Source organism: Nerophis lumbriciformis, linkage group LG24 (genome assembly GCF_033978685.3).
Source record: "Nerophis lumbriciformis linkage group LG24, RoL_Nlum_v2.1, whole genome shotgun sequence".
NCBI classification, from domain to species: Eukaryota; Metazoa; Chordata; class Actinopteri; order Syngnathiformes; family Syngnathidae; genus Nerophis; species Nerophis lumbriciformis.
In genome coordinates, this window is record NC_084571.2 from 12,010,876 (window position 1) to 12,037,663 (window position 26,788).

Genomic DNA, 26,788 nt, shown 5'->3' on the forward strand with positions numbered 1-26,788 from the left:
TACACCGTTAACTGTTAGCATCACAGCTAACGTTACCATGTCGCTTCGCGTGAGCGTGTGACGTTGCTCACGTGACAGTATGTGACGTATGTAAGAAGGTGCACTTGTTTTAAGTCTCTGTGAGAAGGAGAGACAGGAAACAGTGAGAACGTATACTCGAATATCACGATATAGTCATTTTCTATATCGCACAGAGACAAACCCGCGATATATCGAGTATATCGATATATCGCCCAGCCCTACTCTGGCGTATCACAGACATACTGTCAGGAACACAAGGTCCACTTTGCAAAATGAGCTAGGTATTCATGTCTTTAACAAGAATGAGAAGATATATCCTCACACTTTACATGTTAGCACTGGCCATGTTTTTGCGAGTGACCCACTTCCGGACGGAAAAGCACAAGTGATGACGTCCCGACTATTGCCGACAAATATAATTGTCGCCGACAAATTTAATTATCGACAATGCTGACTAATCGGTGCAGATTTTGTGCGACAAAAACTAAGTGGAAGTGCTAATAACGGATACCATAGGAGTTTATATTATTGTTTACATTCAGAGCCGCCATCTTTGAAGCCAATGCACTGACTTTTTGAGTAGGAAATCTGACCTGCGGGGGCGTTACAGTTTAAACTTCCGGCTAGGAACTCGAAAATTCCGCCTTCCAAGTACAAATGGAACGCACCATGAGCTATGAGGGAGAAGACAACTGAGCAATAAAAAGTTATACGTATTGTTACATGTTGCTGTTCCTGCCTCGTCTACACAAGAAACTCATTTTGATAAGACAGTAGACGTCTGCTTTTGAAACAAATGGGATTGGCAAAAATTTTGCTATTTACCGTAAATTCCTGACTATAAGCCGCTACTTTTTTCCTACGCTTTGAATGCTGCAGATTATAAAACGGTGCGGCTAATTAATGGATTTTGCTTCGCTGATGGCCATAATGCAAATAGTTTTCATTAAACACATGCAAAGACACTGAAATAGTGTGTTATTGTTTGTACTATGGCACCATCTTTAGACGAGTTCGCTCACTGCAGGTGCTGCTGGGTGAACGCCTACAGTGACTTCCTGCTGTTTTTAAAGCGCTGAACCGGAAGTATAAGTGCGGTTCCGTCTTCTAGTTGTCCATAGCGTTTCTACCTGAATGGATTCTTCATTCATTACTCCAAGCAACGTTTGTAAGTTTTACAATATAACTAAAACAATTCTTACTTACTAAACTGTCCCATGTGTGAAGTCTGTAGGAGTGTTTTCATGCATATTTGTACATGTAATGACGTTAGCGCCGTTAGAAATAGCTAATATGCTTACACGTTTACGAGTGTCTGTGTTAGCATTATTAACTTACAATTGCATTATTTTTGTATTGTTTGAGTTTCACAAATGTGTCAGTAAATTATTGAGTCTGTTTAGCTAATTTAAGAGCTGGCTTACGCATCAGGTCCATGACGAGGACTTCTGTTTTATTTGATCATTCGTTTTACTGCTGTGTTTCAGACACCGTTTGGAAACAATTAACTGTGTAAATAGATAGATAGATGGATAGATAGATAGATAGATAGATAGATAGATAGATAGATAGATAGATAGATAGATAGATAGATAGATAGATAGATAGATAGATAGATAGATGGATAGATGGATAGATAGATAGATAGTACTTGATTGATTCCCTCAGGAGAATTCCCTCAAGAAAATTTAAATTCCAGCAGCAGTGTACAGAGTTGAGATATAATTTAAAAAGTAAAAAGTAAATAATAAATAATGGGGGTGTATGTTATTGTTTTGCATCCCCTGTCATCCTAGTACCCCCTGCCCCCCAAAGAGGAGTTGTACAGTCTGATGGTGTGTGGGACTAAATAGTTTTTTAGTCTATTAGTCCTGCACTTGGGATGAAGCAGTCTAGCACTGAACAGGCTCCTCTGGCTACTGATAACGGTATGCAGAAGGTGACTGGCATCATCCATGATGTTCACTAGTTTTTCCACAGTCCTCTTCTCTGCCACCGTCACCAATGAGTCCAGTTTTATTCCGATCGTCGAGCCGGCCGCCTGATCAGTTTCTCCATTATGGAGCTGTCCTTCTTAGATGTAATGCTACATCAATAACTCATTTCACAACATATATATCTGCAGTTTATAATCCGGTGCCAATTGATGGGATTGTTGTATCCTTCAGCACAAGATTTGTGATAATGAAATTAGCACAATCCTCACTACTCAGGTAAACATTCTGTGAGGAAACGAGCGGCTATTCTTTTCTTTCTAAAATTTAGTGGGTGCAGCTTATATATAGCTGCTCTATAGTCAGGAAAATACTGTAGCCAAATTATGCAGGGAAAGTTGCAGACATTGGACACATTTCAATGCTGCGCATAATTCGCAGGGATTGGTTGAATTTGAATAGTGGAGGGACTGCACAGTAGGTCCATGCATGAAAAAAAAAAAAAAAAGGTCAAAACAAATTCTAGCCAGTGCGCCTCGATGGACACATCGTGGAGTTATTGAGTCGGTTTAGTTGATTGGAGAGCTTGCTTCCACAGACAGTGGGTCCATGACGATGACTCTTCAATCCCAACTCCTGTACTAAAACTATACAAACAAAATAAGTGCAGGAGTAGGTAGTGCTGGGTGATATGACGATACATATTGTGGGCACGATAGAAAAATGTCTATCGTGCCATTTCTATTTTTATCGTTTTAAGCGATAGGCTGTATTTTATCCATAGGACTTGTGCCATCAGATGATTCATAGTAACAACAACAATAATTGCACATTCAGTAAGTTCGTGCAGGGTTTCCCGCAGCGCTTTGTTATTAAGGCGGACGCCTTAACAACAAAGAGCCACCGCCTAAACCAATGTCTTAATAAGCTGCTCCGCTTCGTACTGCCTCTGTCAGTACTTCTCTGCAGCACCCAGCATTGTCCCACCCACAAAACCATCTGATTGGTTACACGCAGAACGGTAACAGCCAATCAGCAGTGCGTATTCAGAGCGCATGGAGTCAGTGATCCTGCAGTGGGGTGAGCAAAAAAGTGTTTAGCAGGTAAGCATTGATTGATTAATTGATTTAAACTTGTATTAGTAGATTGCACAGTACAGTACATATTCCGTACAATTAACCACTAAATGGTAACACCCAAATAAGTTTTTCAACTTATTAATCCACGTTAATCAATTCATGGTATGGCAGCATAAGGCAGCAGACTCTCCCCAAATTGTAATAAACACCTCCCAGTCCCCTACAACTCAACTACTAGCAACATCACTATGAGCCCGTTGACATTCTAGAAACATAAGCGTCAGCTTGCTTGCAGTCCTTGAGGTGAAGGCTAATGAGGTTTTAGCGTAACGTTAGCTCACTGTGCGGTGTGTGTGCGTGCGTGCGTGCGTGTGTGTGTGTGCGCCCCACATTAAACGGACAGCAAAGCCCTGTCTGTCTGAGAGAAAGACAAGCATTATTGACCTCCAGTTAACAACAAAGGTATTTCACTTTACCTTTTTCTGTGTTGATTGAGCTGTGTTGAAGCAGACAAAAACGACATTATGTTAAATGAAGGTTTGGTTTCAAAGCGACGGATTCAGAGCAGAAAATCGTCATATGCAAAGTATGCAAGAAAAGTGTTCCGTCGCCCGACGCCAACACAACCAACCTATTCTATTAAGGTTAATGATTCCAGAGACTGCAACCGTTTACACTTTATAAACCAAAAGTATTGGTTTAAATTTAATTGTGATCTACTACTGTTCTGACTGCACTAAAGGCTAATGTTAATGATTGCATAAATTTTTTATTGAAATTTTTTATTGAAATTGTTTACATCTGATACCAAAAGTATTTGTTTATTTTTAGTTATGATCTAGCGTTCTGACTGCACTTCAGAGAAACTTGAATAATTGTAAAACTTTAAAAAAAAACTTGAAAAATGTGTTTTGTTGCTATTGTTGTTTGCTATACCAAATGTATTTGTTTATTTCACTTACAAATAAAGTGAGAAAAAAGGTAAGTGGTCATGTATGTTGTGAAAATTTTTCATAGAACTGAAAGCGTACCATCGCTATATCGTGGTATATTGTTATCATGATATAAAATGATCCATATCGTGTAATTCATTTTTTTCCATATCGCCCAGCACTAGGAGTAGGTCTGGGGATGCTGGACTATAACAGAAATTTTAAGAATAAATAACATATGGGAGGAGTGCTTTATTGGTACTCACAGCCATGGTAGGAGGCAGGCGAGCCCTCTGACCTGCCGTACTCTTCACTGTAGGAAGTGGAGAGGTTGGGCTGGGATGAGCCACGACCAAAGCCCATCTGAGTACTCCCCGTGGACACTTGGGCCATGCGCTCTTTGGTCTTCAAAGCCTGAGACCTTGAAGGACAAAACACAGCAAACTTCGTAAAATAGCTCATGGTTCTTAGGATTGTAAGATTATCATCAATGTTATCAGAATTGCACATTTTCCTCTCGGAAAAACTTAGAAAAATTATTTGTTTGAATGTGAGATACGAGTTATAACAAAATACTGCGCCAGTCTAATTGGCTACAGAAACCACATTCCAAATGTTTGCATTACAAAAGAAGCTGGGATCCCACTTGAAATCGACATGCTGCATATCAAGGGCCCAAATAAATTATAAATTGCTCACACAGATGTCAGTGCTATGAATAAATGAGTGTCATCTGATGTCATGGTTATACATCACATAACATAATAGAAGCTGTCAAAAAAAAAAAACTTTCAGCACTGGAACAAATGATAGAAAAATGAAGCGACTGGTTGAGAACAGGGGTGTCCAAACTACGGCCCGCCAGAATCTTCAATTTGGCCCAGGAGACGGCACAAGTCCAATAAGCAATTTGGCTGGGCGCGGTGTTTTCATATAATATACAAATAGTCAGCGGTCAGATAGCGGCCATTTTGTCGCCATCTGTTGGCCAACAAAACTAAATCAGATCGGAGGCCATTAAATGTAAATCAAAGTTAATATGTGCACAGCATGCACTTTTATGGCCCAATCCAAACAACCTTCCCTAATCACGGTACATAAAAAAAAAATTCAACCAACACAAAAATTTAACAAACATGGTGATACATAACATATCCTGCTCATTAAACTTTGTGGATATTACAGCAAAGGCCCAATCATCATTAAAAAAATCCATTACAAGGGAAAATAGGAAATATGCAAAACACTCTCTCCACTCTTATCTATGTTTGGCCCCTTTTTACCTTCTTGCTAGTTCGGATTGATTAAAAAAAACTTAAGGAGGTCGTCACGGAAGTAAACAAGCTAGCGGTCAAATTTTCACATACTCTTAATAACCAATTATATTACTAATAACCAATTAATTCTATTACTATAATAATACCTTATCGCAGACACACACACACACACACACACACACACACACACACACACACACACACACACACACACACACACACACACACACACACACACACACACACACACTTTGCATGCAGACGGCTTTCGGGCTTCGGCCAAATTTTTTAAGCCTAATGCAGCCCCCCAGTCAAAAAGTTTGGAAACTCCAGGTTTAGAATTTAAAACAAATAAACTAACTGCTGGCTGAAAATGTATAATTGAACACTGTCGTTTTTTTTAATAAATAACCTGTTATCAAAAAGTGTTTGCCACAGTTATCTTGTAAAGCTCCTAAAACATAAACACAAAGTGCATCATTTAATTAAAATAAAAAGAAAACGTGGCTCCACGTCTCAATGAAATGCAAAAACCTGTAATAAAAGGTCGACAGTATACAATTTGTATGGTTTTTGCAATCCTGTAAGATGATTTACTGGTTTCCATTAACAGCCTTTTCCAGCTAGCATGACCTCAACACACCTTTGTCATTACAGATTAAAATGTAGATTTGCTTCCATCCGTTCTCCTGCGTCTCCTTTGTGTTGTGACAGTGACTGTGGATGCGATGATCTTCACGTCATTTAGCGGTGTGTTCCTATTGGTTGGTTGGCAGACAGAAAGCAAAGCGGCAGCTTGAGACGCTGAGATGATTCATCGACATTTCTGACACCGCTCGCTATCTTTTGCAGCCAATCTTTCATTGCAAGACTGTTATATATTTCATCTTTACTGCCGTTGCTCATTGACAGTTTAAACTCGGTTTAAGATTGTTTTTCCAGCTTAGTGTAACAACATTAAGTCCAGTGTACTGATTTGTGCTGGGGCACGGATTTGTTGACATGCTCACTTTGCAAGGCTCAGAGACTTCATTTCATTCACTCGTCTGGAACGCTTCACAAAATCCACGGTTTCGCTTCAGTGTACACTGTTGTTCTTTTCAATACCCCAGAAAACCTATATCTAGGGCTGAAGCTGTCGATTGCTTTGGTAATATACCAATTATTTTGTTTGATTAAGTAATGAGGTAAAACACATTTTGAGCCTTATGGTTATGGTAATTATGGTTGAAGTTTATTTCCAACATGAACGTGGTCACAATGTGATACATCATACAATTTATTCCACAGATTCCACAGTGTTTGTATTATGTATAACGTAGTATATGGATTAAATTCTAGACTCTGATGATGAGATTATCGCAGATCTTCAAGATGCAACCTTTTAATCAAATTGAATAATAGGATATTGAGACTGATTCGGTGGATTTAAAGATTCCTTTTTTATTTATAAATGAAATTGTAATTGGGTATTTGGTGGGTAGATTTTGAAATGTATTGTATTGTATTTTGTATATTATACGATGATGTATATTTTAACTGTGGGTCCCTGTCCATAAGCTGTGTGCTTCTAGGGATGACCTTTTTGCAGAACGGACTCTGATATTAACAAAAGAAACATCCATCCATCCATTTACTACCGCTTATTCCCTTTTGGGGTTGCGGGGGGCGCTGGAGCCTATCTCAGCTACAATCGGGCGGAAGGCGGGGTACACCCTGGACAAGTCGCCACCTCATCGCAGGGCCAAAGCAGATAGACAGACAACATTCACACTCACATTCACACAATGAAATACAAAACTATGTCTGTCTGTAAAATAAATAAATACATTTACATATTCTCATTTTGTTTTGTTCGAAAAGGAGTAGGAAGAAGCAAATATTTAATCCTACCCCTATTTTAGGGAAATAAGTTCAAAAACAACTATTTTTCGGCTTGCCACAACCTTCATTCTTTTTAGATAAATACACATCAACACATCATCAACATTGAAATTGCCCTTTTGACATGTGTGCATTAATATTAAAAAAAAAATCCGCTGTTTGCTGCCACACTATGTTTGCATATTTAAAGCGATCCGGAATTGATAAATTGTATTTAGTTAAACACAAAAAAGATTAATTGAAGCAACAGAGTATAAATCAAAGCTTTTTTCAATAGATGATTTAATTGATTAATCTTTGCAGCCCTACATTTATCCCACCATCATTATACAAACATAACTTGTAAAATAAAGCTTAAAAAGGACTCTAAAAGCTCTGACCCTTAAGAAAGAACAAACACAAAAATCAGGCCTTTTTGTAGCCAAATAATAAACACTCAACATAAAGTCATGCATTTTGGCGGACACTCGGACCTCGGTGTCACACTTGTGGTGGGGTGTGGTGAGGTTACAAGTACAACTCTCCTTCCCATGTTCTCACAAATCACCATGTGCCCGCTTATTGTCAGAAATACTCATAGAAATGCCAAACTGATCAGTAACACAATGAAAAAAGAACAAACGTGATACAACTGACAAGTGTTCTGAACTGTGACAGGTCACCAGAACGGTTCGGATTTTTCTTCTTAAACTGTTCCATGCCTAGTCTGTGCTGTAGGTGTACACTTTAGACTTGAAATGTAAATGATCTTTATGCATTTGTTGCCAATCAATGTACAGTGAGTGGACATATATACGGCACAAAATGAATTTGGTTGATGGCTTCCACAGAAAACCACACGGCCTGCACTTTTACAAAACCCAAAACCAGTGAAGTTGGCACGTTGTATAAATTGTAAATAAAAACAAAATACAATGATTTGCAAATCCTTTTCAACTTATATTCAATTGAATAGACTGCAAAGACAAGATATTTAATGTTCCAACTTTGAAACTTAATTTTTTTTGGCAAATAATCATTAACTTAGAATTTAATGGCAGCAACACATTGCAAAAAAGTTACCACTGTGTTACATGGTCTTTCCTTTTAACAACATTCAGTAAACGTTTGGGAACTGAGGAGACCAATTTTTTAAGCTTTTCAGGTGGAATTATTTCCCATTCTTGCTTGATGTACAGCTTAAGTTGTTCACCAGTCCGGGGTCTCCGTTGTGGTATTTTAGGCTTCATAATGCACCACACATTTTCAATAGGAGACAGGTCAGGACTACAGGCTCGCCAGTCTAGTACCCGCACTCTTTTACTACGAAGCCACGCCACGTACAGAATGTGGCTTGGCATTGTCTTGCTGAAATAAGCAGGGGCGTCCATGAAAAAGACGTTGCTTGGATGACAACATATGTTGCTCCAAAACCTGTATTTACCTTTCAGCATTAATGGTGCCTTCACAGATGTGTAAGTTACCCATGCTTTGGCACTAATACACCCCCATACCATCACAGATGCTGGCTTTTGAATTTTGTGCCTGTAACAGTCCGGATGGTTCGTTTCCTCTTTGGTCCAGAGGACACGACGTCCACGGTTTCCAAAAACAATTTGAAATGTGGACTCGTCAAACCACAGAACACTTTTCCACTTTGCATCGGTTCATCTTAGATGAGCTCGGGCCCAGCGAAGCCGACGGAGTTTCTGGGTGTTGTTGATAAATGGCTTTGGCTTTGCGTAGTAGAGTTTTAACTTGCACTTACAGATGTAGCGACAAACTGTAGTTACTGACAGTGGTTTTCTCAAGTGTTCCTGAGCCCATGTGGTGATATCCTTTACACACTGATGTCGCTTTTTGATGTAGTACCGCCTGAGGGATCGAAGGTCACGGGCAATTCCGCTTACGTGCAGTGATTTTTTCCAGATTCTCTGAATCTTTTGATGATATTACGGACCGTACATGGTGAAATCCCTAAATTTCTTCCAAAAGCTGGTTGAGAAATGTTGTTCTTAAACTGTTGGACAATTTGCTTACGCATACGTTCACAAAGTGGTGACCCTCGCCCCGTCCTTGTTTGTGAATGACTGAGCATTTCATGGAAGCTGCTTTTATACCCAATCATGGCACCCACCTGTTCCCAATTAGCCTGTTCACCTGTGGGATGTTCCAAATAAGTGTTTGATGAGCATCCCTCAACTTTCTCAGTCTTTTTGGCCACCTGTGCCAGCTTTTTTGAAACATGTTGCAGGCATTAAATTCCAAATGAGCTAATACTTGCAAAAAATAACAAAGTTTACCAGTTCGAACGTTAAATATCTTGTCTTTGCAGTCTATTCAATTGAATATAGGTTGAAAAGGATTTGCAAATCATGGTATTCTATATTTATTTATGATTTACACAATGTGCCAACTTCACTGGTTTTGGGTTTTGTACAAATTCAGGGAATATTTCACTGGACACAGGAGAGCTTCGAGGGCAAAAACCAAAGGGTTTAAATGATAGTAGAAAGTTGTTTTACTTTAAGTTATTGTGTATTACAGACTTTGTTTTGATCAATTATTATATGTAATAACAAAGAATAAGGAACTACCCAGTGTTGGCGCTAGGAATTTTCAAAATGGGGTCCCAGGGACCCCATCAAGTCAAAAAAAATGGGATCCCACAGTAAATTTTTGGCGTCCCACTTTTTTGTAACAGTTTTGAAAACAAATGATAAATGTATGCATTATCCTATTATATCTCACATTCTATATTGTGTTTTGGAAAAAGGTTGTCATAAACGTTACTTAATTTATTCAGTAATAAACATTCATCAACTTCAGATCTATCCGTCAATTCTGTTTTTGTTTGTTTGTTTTCTGACATTTGTCAAAGAAAACTATGTGTTTTTATGGCAAGCACAAAATATGCAAAATCTTCCACAAAAAAATATTTTTCAAAGTGGATATTTGATGTGAAGTAATCGGAGCCTTGGGTAGGTCAATAATTCATAAAAACATTGATTTTGATTCAATATTATGTTTTGAGCAATGACAGTTTTAAAGAAAAAAAACAGCTTTGTTTCATTAGTCAACATTGCAACTTTTTCTAAATTACATTTCACCTGTAAGCTTTTTTATTCCACTTTTGTTGTGTTTTTGTTTATTTTAATAGTATTTTTAGAATGTGCCGTAGGCCTTTAAAACATTAGCTGCGGACTGCAAATGGCCCCCGGGCCACACTTTTGACACCCCTGCTATAGATAATAAAAAATTTAATCTGATTAGTCTATCGATAAAAAGCAGAGCCTGGCAACGCAGTCAGCATCTCTGCTTCAGTAAAGAATGATGACGTCACTGTCAGCGATGCGAGCGACACTTGCTAACTTGTGAGCCACTTCTCCAAGAAACTCCTTTTGAACACTCCTCGCACATCAACACTCCTCGCACTTTATCACTTCAAAAGGCACATATTTGCCCAGTTTGTTGACCTGCAAAGTATGTTTTCGAGGTGGAGGAGTCTGGTCGTGTACGGGTTAGCTTGAAGCAAACAGCTAGCCTGTCTCCATCCTCAAACGATGTCGATCCAGCGGGAGAGAAAAATGAAGTTTCCATGGACTCATAAAGACTAAAACAAGTCATTTACTGGAGTCATGGCACAGGATGAAGTTAAAAAGGTTGACTTTACACTCACCTTAGTGTTTACTGTGAAGTCTTTCTTTTGACAGCCCCTTGCGGTAAAGTTGTCCGAGTGCAAACGGAGGCAGTGTTTGTCATTGATAAAACTTTCGGCGAATCAAAATTTAAGAAATTATACCAGTAAGTTCATTACTTTGAAGACGACCAATAAAAACGGGGACGGAAATTTGACTCAGTTATCTTCAAGTCATGACACTGACATTGTCTTTGTGACAGCGCACTTGCTCCCGCTGTCAGCGCGCAGGTGCGTCCTTGCTCTCCTGGCCAGAGAGAGAGGGAGAGAGAGACGTGCCGGTCCTCAAGTGACGGTGTGATAAGAGCGCACTGTCACTATAAACAAAACACCGGTGGAAAGCGATAATCGATAAAAAAAACAAGCAAACTGGAGTTTTGACCCGGAGAAGGCAGGGTCGATAAAGTTTTTTTTTAAACTCTGTGTCCCAGGGATGCGCGGACTTACAGAAATGTGCGTCCTTTCTGATTTCAATGCGTAAAAAGACATAAAAAGTGTGTTAACGCCAACACTGCTACATTAAATATTGTGTTGATATTGTTAAACTGTAAAGAGCAGGGACCATAAGAAAATGTAAAGTTAATATACACTATATTATTTGGCCACCCATCCAAATGATGAGAATCAGGTGTCCTAATCACTTGGCCCGGTGTATAAAATCAAGCACTTAGGCATGGAGACTGTTTCTACAAACATTTGTGAAAGAATGAGCCGCTCTCAAGTGATTTCCTGCGTGGAACTGTCATAGGATGCCACCTGTGCAACAAATCCAGTCGTGAAATTTCCTTGCTCCTGAATATTCTAAAGTCAACTTTATTATAAAAAAAGTGAAGTTTGGGAACAAAAGCAAGTCAGCCACCAAGTGGTAGGCCACATAAACTGACAGAGAGGGGTCAGCGGATGCTGAAGCACATTGTGCAGAAAGTATTTGCACTGTCAGTTGCTAGAGAGCTCCAAACTTCATGTGACCTTCCAATTAGCACATGTACAGTACACAGAGAGCTTCTTGGAATGGGTTTCCATGGCTGAGCAGCTGATCTAAGCCATACATCACCAAGTCCAATGCAAAGCATGGGATGCAGTGGTGTAAAGCATGTCGCCACTGGACTCTAGAGCAGTGGAGACTGATGGACCAGTCTGGGTTTGGAGGTTGCCAGGAGAATGGTACATTTCAGACTGCATTGTGCCGAGTGTGAAATTTGGTGGAGGAGGTATTATGGTGTGGGGTTGGTTTTTCAGGAGTTGGGCTTGGCCCCTTAGCTCCAGTGAAAGGAACTTTGAATGCTCCACGATACCAAAAAATATTGGACAATTCCATGGGATGGCACTTCAAGTTCATATGTGAGTAAAGGCAGGTGGCCAAATACTTTTGGCAATATAGTGTATGTGATCGGTATCGGACAATCTCTCTCATGGATGATCAGAATCGGGGACATAAAACCATGATTGGATGCACAAAAAGACTATATCTTTGAGTTCATCAACTATAATATTCTTAATCAATTTAGGACTGATTAATTAAGCATCCTTGTCTGCTTACCTCTCTCCTTTGAGACGGTCTTCGTCTTTGAGAAGGACCACCAGCTGCTTGCTCTTCTCCCTCACATTGATGCCCTGGTCCTTCCCGTCGCGGTCAATGTACTGGAAGTCCTTCAGCGTCTGGATGGCAAAGATGTTCTCCTTGCATTGCAACGCCACGCGCTCTGAACCCGTCTTGATCAGGTAGTCGAGCAGGGTGAGCGCTTTGTAGACATGGCGCCAGTTCTTGCCGTGGTCATTGAGCCGCCTCCAGATCATACTCATGATCTCGCTGAAGGCCACCACGTTGTAGGTTAAGTCGGCAATTTCGGACATCAGCGAGGAGGAGGGCCCCCAGGGGTCGTTGGAGGTGGCCTCTCGGACCTTCTTCTCTGCGTCAGAGTAGTTGTTCACCATGTTCTTCATCTGCCGACGGATGGTGGAGCTTGGCATTGTGGCGGTTGAGGTGGGACACACGGGATGACAAACAAGGAAAGCTCACGGAGGGGACCAACTTTGCGTATTCCAGCTACAGGTGAGGAGTCTGTGTCCTTTCTCACAGCGCGTGGGACCAACAATCCTCGTCTAGAAAAGTGTGTGCCGGATAAAGGGTTTATGAGGCTTCTCCAGGCCAGTGCAGTGTTCCTGAGTCCTCCAGAACGTCTGTTAAAACCATCTCCACACGCCAAGTGCCAGCAGTACTTTGGACCATGCCATTACCTAGGATGTACAAAATAAAGGTCAATGAACAAGTTGACTGACATCACGTTACATTTTTGATTAGCTGAGCTGTAAAGATCAGCATTTATTCTTTCTGTCAATAAATCATTTCAAAACCAGTGAAAAAGTCCTGACTGTAGGGATGGGCAATAAAACATTATCAATATATATCGCGATAGACACGTAAATGATGTCAGTAAAACACGCGTTTGACAAATATTTTTTTCTTTTTCGTCGGAAGAAAGTGGAAGTTGCAAAGCAAGGTTGGTTGCATGAACAAAAGGTACTCGCTCTCTGGTAACCGAGCAACACAGAAAGTGATCATTGATCAGTGGGAGTGATGCGCTAACAGCCAATCAAGTATCAACTATCAAGTTTGGTTGTCTGGCGGTTGATTCTTTGCATGGAGTGAGAAGAGAAAGTCAAAATTAAGAAATAGTGGATAAAAGAGGAAAAGTCACCTGGACAGTATGGCACCTTTTTTGGATTTTTACTAAGAGGACCATAGTCAGACCAATGTGGTCTGTAAATGATGCAAGGCAAGACCGCTAATACCACACCACCTTAGCAACGCTCACCCTTTAGAGCACAGCTGTAACTTCCTGACACTAAACCTGCAAAAAAATAGTCTGCAGGTTTCTCCATGTTTACATTTTGCACTATTTTGTTACACTTTATGAAGCATTTCTTACATATTCCTTATTTTTGCACCTTCATTTTAAGAGCGTATTTTGTGTTCAATGTGATTTTACAATTTTGTTTACATTGTTTGTTTTTCCATGCTTGTGTTGACATTTCCTTTACTTTCTGCCTTGATAGCTTGAGGGGATTAAAATCAGAGGAAGGTTACATTAGAAATACAATTATTTACGTTGAAATTATGTTTCCCCTGGTCCTTACCTTTCTTAGGTCATACAAAAAATCAATAAATATCAATAGACAGATATAAAACACTTACATTGTGATATAGTTTTAAGCCATGTCGCCCAGCCCTTGCTTATTTCAGAGGCTAAACAGATTTTATTCATCCAAAAGACTGCATTTTGAAGCCAGAGCAGACCTTTACTATATACTATATCAGTGGTTCTTAACCTTGTTGGAGGTACTGAACCCCACCAGTTTCATATGCACATTCACCGAACCCTTCTTTAGTGAAAAATAAAATGTTTTTTTTTTTTTTTTAATTCAAGACAAAGGTATATGTTTTTTTTACTGGTGCACAAAATTAACCGTGCATGAACATCCCCTTGTTCAAAGAACAAAACCAACACAGTGCATAAACTCACAACAAATTACACACCTGCAAATCAGATGGAAAATTAGAGGGAACATTGTTTGGGGGTATCCATAATACTTAGACTTTACAGTACAGATACACCGATAGGGAGAAGTTTTTATTTACACGATTGATTGATTGAATGAAACTTTTATTAGTAGATTGCACAGTACAGTACATATTCCGTACAATTGGCCACTAAATGGTAACACCCCAATAAGTTTTTCAACTTGTTTAAGTCGGGGTCCACGTTAATCAATTCATGAGTCTGGTGTGTCTTGACCGCTGCGGCAGAGGCTCCGCCGAACCCCTAAGGCCGACTCACCGAACCCCTAGGGTTCGATCGAACCCAGGTTAAGAACCACTGTACTATATACTATATTAAAATAATAATATAACAAAACTCCATTCAAATAGCAACAAAAAATACAAATGTAAAGCATCAGCGATAACGAGTTATACAGTGAATTATTTCAATAGCGGTGAATTTAAGTCAAGCCAGTAAAAACAGATCTTCCAAATGTTGTTGTAAAAGTGGTTTAAAGCGAGTTTGGGGTATTAATCACACAATATAAGGCATTGTGTTGACAGTGACAGATGTGTGATGATGCAATTCTCCAGGCTTTCTCAATGGCCCAAAGCTCAGTAGGTGTGTTTTTGTGGTTGGGAGCAGAAAGCGTCCAAAAAGCGGGGTAGCAATAGCTGAGTCCATAAAGCCTTGGGCTATGGAACCCGAAACAAATGCAATGCTATTTAAAATAATTGTGATGACTCAGTCCTCTCTCCTTGCGTATGTGTGTTGTACAAAACACAGGATTACCTGGGGCTCAGTTGACAGGATAGATCATGGTATAGACTTCAACTGAGCACATTTGTTCTAGCTAACATTCAATAGGCGGATGAGGACATGTCCTATCCGGTAATATCATCCGTGCACTGATCGTGTACCGGCATGCTGATGGCGCCAACGGTGTAGGGAGAGTGTGGCGCATTCGGAGTTTTACATTTTCAGACTTGGAGGGAAAAAAACAGCTTTTGGACGTTGGGATTCATGGGGGCTTCCGGCTTAGCCGTGCCACAGAGGGACAGCTGGAGAGGAAACGAGGATGAGTGAGAATGCTCAGGGAATACGAAAACAACGTACATTCACTTAATGCCAGAAGTGTGACTCCTGTGGAGCAACCCGCCCCAAACGTTCCCTCATCCCCATGAATACGGCCGAGACCTAATCACACATCTGCTGCAATAATCACCTATTCACTGGCTGCAGACAGGAGGAAGAGAGAAGAGTCTGTCTTGTCTATAGCAACCCCCCGTCCCCCCCTTTACACCCCGGAACAACCCCCACCACAAAACACAGCCGGACCCGTTTCCTTAAGGTCTTCCTTGTGCCGAGCTCACTCAGCCACAAGCCTGAGCAGAGGAATGTGTGTTAATGTGTGAATAATATATCGACTCTCGACGACTATGTCAGAAAATCAGACTCCTGCCATTACAATAATAGGAAACATCAAGAAACAGTAGGTTGCAGTTCCAGATGAACTCACACGTCCATCAACACAGGGGTTCTGTGGTTGGTTGTGCACCCTGTAGTATGATGCTGCCGCTAGGCGACATAATACACAAATACGGTGTTAAGTTAAAAGTTAAAGTACCCATGATTGTTACACACACACTAGGTGTGGCAAAATTATTCTCTGCATTTGACCCATCACCCTTGATCACCCCCTGGGAGGTGAGGAGAGCAGTGAGCATCAGTGGTGTAACTTATGCCGAGACAAAGATGGCTATGCTGATAGCTGGAAGCAACATCCCGTTCTCATTTGCGGATGTCTTCAACAAATCCGTGAAAGTGGTCGCGCTCGGGAATCATTTTTGGTGATTTAACCCCCAATTCCAACCCTTGATGCTGAGTGTCAAGCAGGGAGGTAATGGGTCCCATTTTTATAGTCTTTGGTATGACTCGGCCGGGGTTTGAACTCACGACCTAGCTTTCACTGTTATGCTGACCAACCCGCCACATTGTAGTCACCTGGAGGCGTGTCTTCCAGCAACTTCCTGCATCTTAACGCTAAGAAAACAGAAATGTTGATTATCGGTCCTGCTGGACACAGGCACTTGTTTCAGAATACCACATTGAAATTCAAAAATAAATCGTACAAAGCGACTCGGTGAAAAATCTCGATACTATTTTCAACCCGACTCTCTGTGGTTTGAGTCACACATTAAGAGTGTTACTAAAACAGCCTTCTTTCATCTCCATAATATCGCTAAAAGTTGTCTTATTTTTGTCCACTACTACCTTGATTACTGTAAAATATTATTTTTGGTTCTCCCAATTGACTGTGTTGACACTTTTAAGAAACATTTGAAAACTTCTCTTTTTAGTAAAGCTTGTAGTTAATGCAACTTTTAACTATCATTTTTAATACATTTTTTAATCCTTTTTATGATGTTGCCCCTGTTGTTTTAATTGAATTGTTGTTTTGCTACACCTATGTTTTGTACAGCTCTTTGTGATTGTATCTGTAAAAAGCGCTTTATAAATAAAATGTACTTACTTACCCAATGACCAGCGTTAATAGACTACAGTTGGTAAACAAAATGCGGCTGCTAATATTTTGACAAGAACAAGAAAGTTGGATGGTATTACGCCACCTGCACTGGCTCATGATACACTTAAGTTTTAGTGTTTTATTACTTTCCTACACAATATTAAATTATTTAGCACCATCTGGGTTGGAATGGGGGTTAAATCACCAAAAATGATTGCCGGGCGCGGCCACCGCTGCTGCTCACTGCTCTCCTCACCTCCTAGGGGGTGATCAAGGGTGATGGGTCGAATGCAGAGAATAATTTAGCCACACCTAGTGTGTGTGTGACAATCATGGGTACTTTAACTTTAACTTAACTTATCTTGCTGATTGTATTGTACCCTATGTTCCGTACAGAAATATAAGTTTCAAAAACGCTGGCTTATTAGTGATTCCCAGAGCCCCAAAAAAGTCTGCAGGCTCCAGAAAGTTTTCTACTCGGCCTCAAGTACTCTGCAATGTGCTACCGTTAAGAGATTTTACCTAGATTAACAGGTGGCCACGTATAATCCCTGGAGAGGTACCAGTTTGGAGGAGACACTAGCTGTTCTAAGTCGTGACTCGGGGCGAACCACTTCTTTATGACCTGGATGTAGACCTTCTAAAAATCCTCTGCTTGCCTCCAATGGATTGGACTCTCACATTATCATGAATACTTTGCGATAATTGTACCCACTTGGCACCCAGAAGGGGTGCCCCTACCTATGTGGCCCCTTCTCAAAGTTTCTTCTTTTTCCCCATTTTGAGCTTTTGAGTTTTTCCTCACTCTGATGTGGATTCAGATCAGGGGATGCGGTTGTGGTTTGTGCAGCCCTTTGAGGCACTTGTGATTAAGGGCTATATAAATAAACTTTGATTGATCGTTTGCTAGCACCTTTTCAGTCCAGCACTCTCCATGGTCATCCGGCTCTGCCTGGCAGAGGTAAGAAGAAAACAGTTGTTTGACACCATTTCTGAATTGATTAAATCTTGTTGGGTATTAAAGTACAATGTACAACCAACATAAATCTACAATGTTCTAATAACATATATTATTTTGGTACTCTAGGGCAGTGTTTTTCAACCTTTCTTGAGCCAAATCACATTTTTGCGTTGAAAAAATCCGGAGGCACACCACCAGCAGAAATCATTAAAAAACTAAACTCAGTTGACAGTAAAAAGCCGTTGTCGCAATTGTTGGATATGAATTCAAACCATAACCAAGCATGCATCAATATAGCTCTTGTCTCAAAGTAGGTGTACTGTCACGACCTGGCACATCACGCCCTGACTTATTTTGAGTTTTTTGCTGTTTTCCTGTGTAGTGTTTTAGTTCTTGTCTTGAGCTCCTATTTTGGTGGCTTTTTCTCTTTTTTTGGTATTTTCCTGTAGCAGTTTCATGTCTTCCTTTGAGCGATATTTCCCGCATGTACTTTGTTTTAGCAATCAAGAATATTTCCGTTGTTTTTATCCTTCTTTGTGTGGACATTGTTGATTGTCATGTCATGTTCGGATGTACATTGTGGACGCCATCTTTGCTCCACAGTAAGTCTTTGCTGTCGTCCAGCATTCTGTTTTTGTTTACTTTGTAGCCAGTTCATTTTTAGTTGTGTTCTGCATAGCCTTCCCTAAGCTTCAATGCCTTTTCTTAGGGCTACTCACCTTTTGTTTATTTTTGGTGTAAGCATTAGACACCTTTTTAACTGCACACTGCCTCCCGCTGTTTCCGACATTTACAAAGCAATTAGCTACCGGCTGCCACCTACTGATGTATTACACGGTTACTCTGCCGAACTCTAGACAGCACAGACACTCAACAACAACACATAACTTGCAGACTATAATTACTGGTTTGCAAAAAATATTTCTAACCCAAATAGGTGAAATTAGATAATCTCCCACGGCACACCAGACTGTATCTCAAGGCACACTAGTTACACGGTTACTCTGCCGAACTCTAGACAGCACAGACACTCAACAACAACACATTATTTGCAGACTATAATTACTGGTTTGCAAAAAATATTTTTAACCCAAATAGGTGAAATTAGATAATCTCCCACGGCACACCAGACTGTATTTAACGGCACACTAGTGTAAAACACTGCTTTAGGGACTAACAATTAAATAAAATATACTTAGTGAGCACTTAAGTGTGGTTCGGTTAGCGTTCATTATTTTTATTGAGAGCCAAATACATCACTCTGAAAGGAGAAATGCACTATTATTGGAATTCCGCCTATCATTCACAATCTCTATGTAAGACAAGACACGTTTTTCTTTTTTTTTTAATGCATTCTAATTTGTAATATCCGGCTTGTATTAATGACATGGCTGACTTTGCATTTTATTTGGGATTTCTTACATATTCTTTATTCTTGCACCTCAAAGAGGCTATTGTTAAGTGTTCATTGAGACTTTAGAATTTTGTTGACATTGTTTGAGTGTTTTCCATGCTTGTGTTGACATTTCCTTTCTGCCTTGATAGCTGAGGGCATTATAATCAGAAGAAGGTTACAGAAAAAAAATAACATGTTCACATTTAATATATTTGTTCTTCTACTCCTTATTTTCCATAGGTCATAAAAAATATCAATAATTATCGATATTTACAAAGTAAAATGCTTACATCCTGATTAAGTTTTTAGCTGCTCAGGCCTATGACGACTTCACTGAAATGTAATTGGCAACACAACCTATTGTATTTACGCTTCTGCGCTATCATTTAAAATATCTTTTTAAACTGATTTTCACTCAGATTTTTGTTGGGTTTCACTTGCATTTGGTGACATTTTGTACCATGTTTTGGTGCCCTGGTGCAGTTGACCTTCACACTTGCCTCACTCTGGGCATGATTCCGCTTGCAGACAGATGGTTCTTGGTCCGCCTGTTTGGTCCGGTCCCGGGTTTCAGAGGACTGCGGACACTTGACCAAACGAACCGTACTAACAGAACAAAAGGCCAAAAATGACAAGTATGAACGCACCCAAATAAATCTAGAAACCGTGCTAAAAGACGTTTTTCACAAGTCAAGTGAAAGTAATAGCTAATGTAAGCTAAAAGCAAGGTTCTGCCGTCTGTCAGTAGTTTAAAAAGCAGAGTTTCTGTTTTGTTCCTGATTTTATTATAATTTAAAATCATACCGAATAGTATAATGAAAGAATCGTGTTGAATAGGGATGCAACGATTAGCGTTGGTGTTTTTTGCATGTAAACAACATGTAAAGTGTGATAACATTTCCTCTTATTCTTGTTGAAAACATGAAAACCTTGCTCATTTTGCAAAGCGGACCTTATTTTTACAGCAGTACATGTGTGATACGCCGGCATTTAATGCGGAGGCATGACATCAGTCTGAGCCTCGGTAAGAGTGTTAGCTTGTCTTGTGCCTTGCTGGCTAGCTAACAAGTGTGAGACAAAGTTGTGCGAAAAATAACTTCAACCATCATTTTAGCCAAAGTCAGCCAGCTAAAATTTGTCTACATCAATTCAAGTATGTTTTAAAGCTGCGTCAATTTGCAAGGCCGTAAAAAAAGGCACAGTAACAAACGTGAACTGCACTCGTAGAGACAGACAGGCACCAATGTGGAGTTATCATAGGATTAATTATTCAATCTATTTAATACACAACATCTTAAGAATTAATCAAAGATAGAACTCAACACATTGAGTCTATTAGAGTGCTAAAACTGCCAAGGGTTAATCAATAGTCAACATAAACTATATTGCCAAAAGTATTTGGCCACCCATCCAAATGATGAGAATCAGGTGCCCTAATCAGGTGTATAAAATCAAGCACTTAGGCATGGAGACTGTTTCTACAAACATTTGTGAAAGAATGGGCCGCTCTCAGTGATTTCCAGCATGGAACTGTCATAGGATGCCACCTGTGCAACAAATCCAGTCGTGAAATGTCCTCGCTCCTAAATATTCCAAAGTCAACTGTTGGCTTTATTATAAGAAAATGGAAGAGATTGGGAACAACAGAAACTCAGCCACGTAAACTGACAGAGAGGGGTCAGCGGATAGTGCAAAGAGGTCGCCGGCTTTCTGCACAGTCAGTTGCTACAGAGCTCCAAACATAATGTGACCTTCCAATTAGCCCACGTACAGTACGCAGAGAGCTTCATTGAATGGGTTTCCATGGCCGAGCAGCTTCATCTAAGCCATACATCACCAAGTCCAATGCAAATCGTCGGATGCAGTGGTGTAAAACACGTCGCCATTGGACTCTAGAGCAGTGGAGACGCCTTCTCTGGAGTGATGAATCACGCTTTTTCATCTGGCAATCTGATGGACCAGTCTGGGTTGGAGGTTGCCAGGAGAACGGTACCCTGTGGGAACAGTTTGGAGCGGGTCCCTTCCTCTTCCAACATGACCGTGCATCAGTGCACAAAGCAAAGTCCATAAAGACATGGATGACAGTCTGGTGTGGATGAACTTGACTGGCCTGCACAGAGTCCTGACCTGAACCCGATAGAACACCTTTGGGATGAATTAGAACGGAGACTGAGAGCCAGGCCTTCTCGACCAACACCAGTGTGTGACCTCACTAATGCGCTTTTGGAAGAATGGTGGAAAATTCCTATAAACACACTCCGCAACCTTGTGGACTGCCTTCTCAGAAGAGTTGAAGCTGTAATAGCTGCAAAAGGTGGACCGACATCATATTGAACCTATGGGTTAGGAATGGGATGGCACTTCAAGTTCATATGTGAGTCAAGGCAGGTGGCAAATACTTTTGGCAATATAGTGTATCAGTGTGCAGTTTTTTTTAAACATAACACAATGTTTTTCTTTTTGAGGAAGTTAGATTTTGTGTTTTGTTGTTTGTCTTCATTGCTGCTGTTTTAACGTTTTTTAATACATAAAGAAGGTTAATTGTTTTTTTTAGCACTTTGCCTTTTCTTTCTTTTAAATGGAAATATTTCAATATTCATTTTAATGTTTTTAACAGCTGAATGAGCAGGTATAAACACACATTTATGAATTAATTAAGTCATCTTTGTTGTTCGAAAGCACATGCCTAAAACAACTTAAGCTGCATTTAAAAGTTGATGGAACAATTAGAGCCATTAAATATGTGTATGGTTTATTATCGGATTAGTCGACTAATTGTTAAGATAGTGGTTGACTAATCGACTATCAAAATTGTTAGTTGCAGCCCGAGTGTTGAAACGAGAATCGATTCTGAATCGAATAGTCACCCAAAGAATCAGAATCCAACCGTGAGGTGCATAACCAGAGAACCACCTGTATTGCCTAGATTGGGTTTAAAATAGTGTCATCTCTCCTAAGCATTAAGCTGCACAGGAGCCATGAAAGAGGTAAGTGTGGCTCATATCAGACCATCACACAACCGTCCAAGCACTTTTACGCTTTGCTATGCTGGGAATGTTGATTTCTGCCCGTCTGGAGTGACTTGCCAAAACAAACTCAAGTTCTTACAAGATGGAATGTGACTTGATGTAGGAAATGCACGCTGCAAATGTAGCAAAAACCTTTGGGGGTGAAATTGAACTTCTCAGGTGTCGTTCTTCAAGCATAAAAGGAAATCATTCTGTGCAGGTTTTATTTCGGGGGCGGCTTTTTGCAACGTTGATTCCAAAAAGATGAGCCTCAACAGGAAAGAAGAAATTGAATATACACCTGAAGCAACTTGGCCTATCAGTCAAAGCAGTGATGCTCCATACATGTCACTTGTCAAAGGTTAGTTAGTTAGTTTCAGTTTATTTAAAACAGGTCGTGTTATTTTAAACATGTGAAACTGGTTAGCTTTTTTTTACACTTGTGCAACAGCGAAGACGGTTCAAAAAGTGAGACACATCTGTAATCTTCTGTCATTGCAAGTAAAGCAGTTACCGTCAATTCCGGACTATAAGAACCTACTTTTTGCCTCTGCTTTGAACCCTGCGGCTTATAAAACCGTGCGGCTAATTTATAGATTTTTCTTCGCTGGCAGCCATAAGGCAAATAGTTATAACAAAAAAACAAGCAAATGCACTGTAAAATGTGCTATTGTTTGTACTATGGCACCATCTTTTGGACAAGTTTGCTCTCTGTAGGTGCTGCAGTGCTCTTCTGTTTAGAGTTTTGAACTGGAAGTACAAGTGCCGTTCCGCCCTCTTAAGTCGTCCGTAACGGTTCCACTCGAAAAGATTCTTCATTCATCACTCCAAGTTTAATTACAGTTAGTACCGGTTTATCTTAGAAAGAGATAAATATTTGAGAAAATACCCGTATCTTTTGATGTGCCTTTGTTACGGCCGTAGCTGAAGAAGGGTCCGGCACGCGAGAGGTAGGGCTGGACGATATATCAAATATACTCGATTAGGGTTGTATGATATACCGGTATTAGTATAGTACAGCGATACTAATTAATCATTTTTGGTACGATACCGTCTCTGAAAAGTACCGGTCCCGCGTCGAAGTCACGTCGTGTCATTGCTGGTTTGCAAGCAGAGGAGCATGTTCGGCAGCGCACAATCACAGAGTACTTACAAGCAGACAGTGTGTAGACAGAAAAGGGAGAATGGACGCATTTTGGCTTAAAAACTAACGATAAAGGTGAAGTTATAACACTGAAACACCCTCTGGAAGAGGTGCTTTAAGACATGGCTAGCTAGCTAGCAGCTAAAGTCCGCCTGCCGTTGGCAGTGTTTTAGCTACTTCTAAATCACTAATCCTGGTCTCCATGGCGACAAATAAAGTACGTTTCTTACAAGTATCATCCCTGCAGGACGAGGAATAGCTAAACATGCTTCACTACACACCATAGCTCACCGGCGTCACAATGTAAACAAACGCCATTGGTGGATCGATACCTAACATCCACTGTAATGATATCAAGTACAAGCACGTATCGAGTCGATACTACTATGATTATGTCGATATTGTTTGGCATCACACCATCTTCTTTCGTTTTTTTAAATGTATATTATGTTTGTAAACTCAGGAAATGTGTCCCTGGACACATGAGGACTTTGAACATGACCAATGTATGATCCTGTAACTACTTGGTATCAGATTGATACTCAAATTTGTGGTATCATCCAAAACTAATGTCAAGTATCAAACAACAGAATTACATTTTAACAGAAGTGTAGATAGAACATGTTGAAACAGGAAGTAAGCAGATATTAACAGTAAATGAACAAGTAGATTAATAATTAATTGTCTACCACTTGTCCTTAATAATGTTGACAAAATAATAGAATGATAAATGACAATATGTTACTGCATATGTCAGCAGACTAATAAGGAGCCTTTGTTTGTTTACTTACTACTAAAAGACAAGTTGTCTAGTATGTTCACTATTTTACTTAAGGATTTAACTGCAATAAGAAACATGTTTAATGTACCCTAAGATTTTTTGTTAAAATAAAGCCAATAATGCAATTTTTTTGTGGTCTCCTTTATTTAGAAAAGTACTGAAAAGTACCGAAATAATTTTAGTACTGGTACCGGTACTAAAATATTGGTATCGTTACAACACTATATTCGATATATTGCGGGTTTGTCTCTGTGCGATGTAGAAAATGACTATTTTGTGAGTATTCGAGTATACGTTCTCACGCAGTTGCTTTTAGCTGCAGGCATTACACTACACGCTTTTCTCAGTCTTTCTTGTCTCTCCTTCTCACAGAGACATAAAACAAGCGCACCTTCTTACATATGTCACATACCGCCGCGCGTGCAATGTCATACGCCCTCGCCGAGCAGAGAGGTAGCGGCGTGGGTAAAGTTAGCAGTGACAGGTGGTGCAAGCGGAGTGGTGCGAGTGGTGATACGAGAGAGAGAAGGTGCAAATATGGTAACAAATGGAGAAAGAATAATTAATTCCCAAGAAAATCAGCACGCGGGTCCATCGTCTGGCGGTGGTTTGGCTTCAAGCGGGAAGATGTTGAACAGACAACCGTAATGTCACGTATGCGGCAAAAGCGTTGCTACAAAAAGTAGCAGCATTACTAATTTCTACCATCATTTGAAAAGTCACCCGCTAGAGAATAAGGAGTGCTTTAAACTCTGCATGTCAACATCTCTGGCCGGTGCCATACCCAACAAAATGACGAAGCAACCAGCACTGACCCAATTGAGCCTGGCGTCTTCCATTTCCACATCAACACCGTATAAAAAAAGTCAACAACAGAAGGAGATAACGTCCGCAGTAACTTACCACATAGCAAAGGACATACACTATTTGATTTCCTATTATGCAGCTCATTTTTGTTTTACAGTTTTTTAAAATATCTTGTGTGACATCATGCACAAAAGTGCACTTTATTTGTTTCAAACTATTGTAGTGGCGTTCTGTACAAGAAGTGCACTTTAATTTAGCGTTGTTTTGATATGTCATCTTAGTGACATCATGCACAAAAGTGCACTAATAGCTTGTTTTAAAATGTCTCTGACAATCTTGCACTTTCTGTTTTGGAAATGACATGAATGTTTTTGCCACTCCTTAATAAATACAGTTTTGGTAAATTGACTTACGGTAGTTATTTCTCTCTCTGCATGAAAGTTTAAAATTAGCATATATTAATGCAGTATGAACAAAAATGTTTTAATGTAGACACATAGAATCATCATACTGGTGTGATTATATGCATCAAGTGTTCATTCAAGGCTAAGGCAAAATATCAAGATATATATCGTGTATCGTGACATGGCCTAACAATATCGAGATATTAATAAAAGGCCATATCGCCCAGCCCTAGCGGGAAGGGACTGGTGCGCGGCCGGAATCGCTACCGCGTATTGTCGACACTGAGCCCCCGCCACATTCGCCTTTGCACCCAGTCCACGTGCCCGCACCGTAGCTCCGGCGGCTGATGAGGGCAGCTCTTCTTTATTAGCAAGAGGTAACACAAGCAGCTGAAAGGCGTCAGAGATAAACAACCGTTGCTAACTGCTAAAGCTAACAAATACAATTAAGCGGAAACCCTCACTGACGTCACACGTCGCTTGGCAACAAATAACGCCTTTAAAAAGGCACATGCAAGCACGGGCTGCTCTCAAAAAACTTCTCTCAAATTCATATGACATATTTGAAGTTATTTTTGAAGGAACACATTAATTATGTTCCCTATTAGTTAATTACATTTATTAAGAGGTAATTCCAAGAGTAATTCAATCACTTTTTTTTGTTAAGTAACGAGTAACTATTACGGTAATTACTTTTTAAAAGCAACTTTCTGAACACTGGTAGTAACAGTAATGTAGTGTTGAGTTTAAACTAAACACTTTGCATGTTTTGTTTAAAATACCGTAAATCGCGATACAACTGAAACAATTCTTACTTACTAAAGCGTCCCATGTGTGATGTCTGTAGGAATGCTTTAATGCAGATTTGTACGTGCTATCGTAATGTAATTAAGTTAGGGTCGTTAGCATTAGCTAATATGCTAACATGTTTACGAGTGTCTGTGTTAGTATTATTAACTTACAATGGTATTCTTTTTTTATTATTTCAGTTTTATAAATTCACCAAAACGTCACTGTGGAGTTATTGAGTCTGTTTAGCTGATTGAAGCGCTAGCTTGCGCAGCTAGTGGGTCCATGACGATGACTTCTGTTTTGTTTGATCCGCTGTTTTACTGCCGTGTTACAGACACCATTTGGAAACAATTAAGGTATGTAAATAATGATTTACAGAATCTTTCTGTGTAAACAACTAATTTCTCAATGTATATATCTTATACTTGCCAACCCTCCCGGATTTTCCGGGAGACTCCCGAAATTCAGCGCCTCTCCCGAAAACCTCCCGGGACAAATTTTCTCCCAAAAATCTCCCGAAATTCAGGCGGAGCTGGAGGCCACGCCCCCTCCAGCTCCATGCGGACCTGAGTGACGTGTTGACAGCCTGTTCACACGTCCGCTTTCCCATAATATAAACAGCT

At 40.0% G+C, this 26,788-nt stretch overlaps 1 protein-coding gene across 3 annotated transcripts in view; it reads right to left on the bottom strand.

Moving 5' to 3' along the window:
- The window catches only part of epn2 (epsin 2), an 81,841-nt gene that overhangs the window by 26,969 nt on the left and 28,084 nt on the right, over positions 1 to 26,788 (bottom strand). For all 3 annotated transcript variants that reach the window (XM_061981584.1, XM_061981583.1, XM_061981582.1), the window contains exons 2-3: positions 12,344 to 13,041; positions 4,233 to 4,387 (exon numbers count right to left, since the gene is read on the bottom strand). In XM_061981584.1, the coding sequence (XP_061837568.1) occupies positions 4,233 to 4,387; positions 12,344 to 12,774 (586 nt within the window). In that variant the 5' untranslated portion in view covers positions 12,775 to 13,041. The remainder of the gene's footprint in view (positions 1 to 4,232; positions 4,388 to 12,343; positions 13,042 to 26,788) is intronic.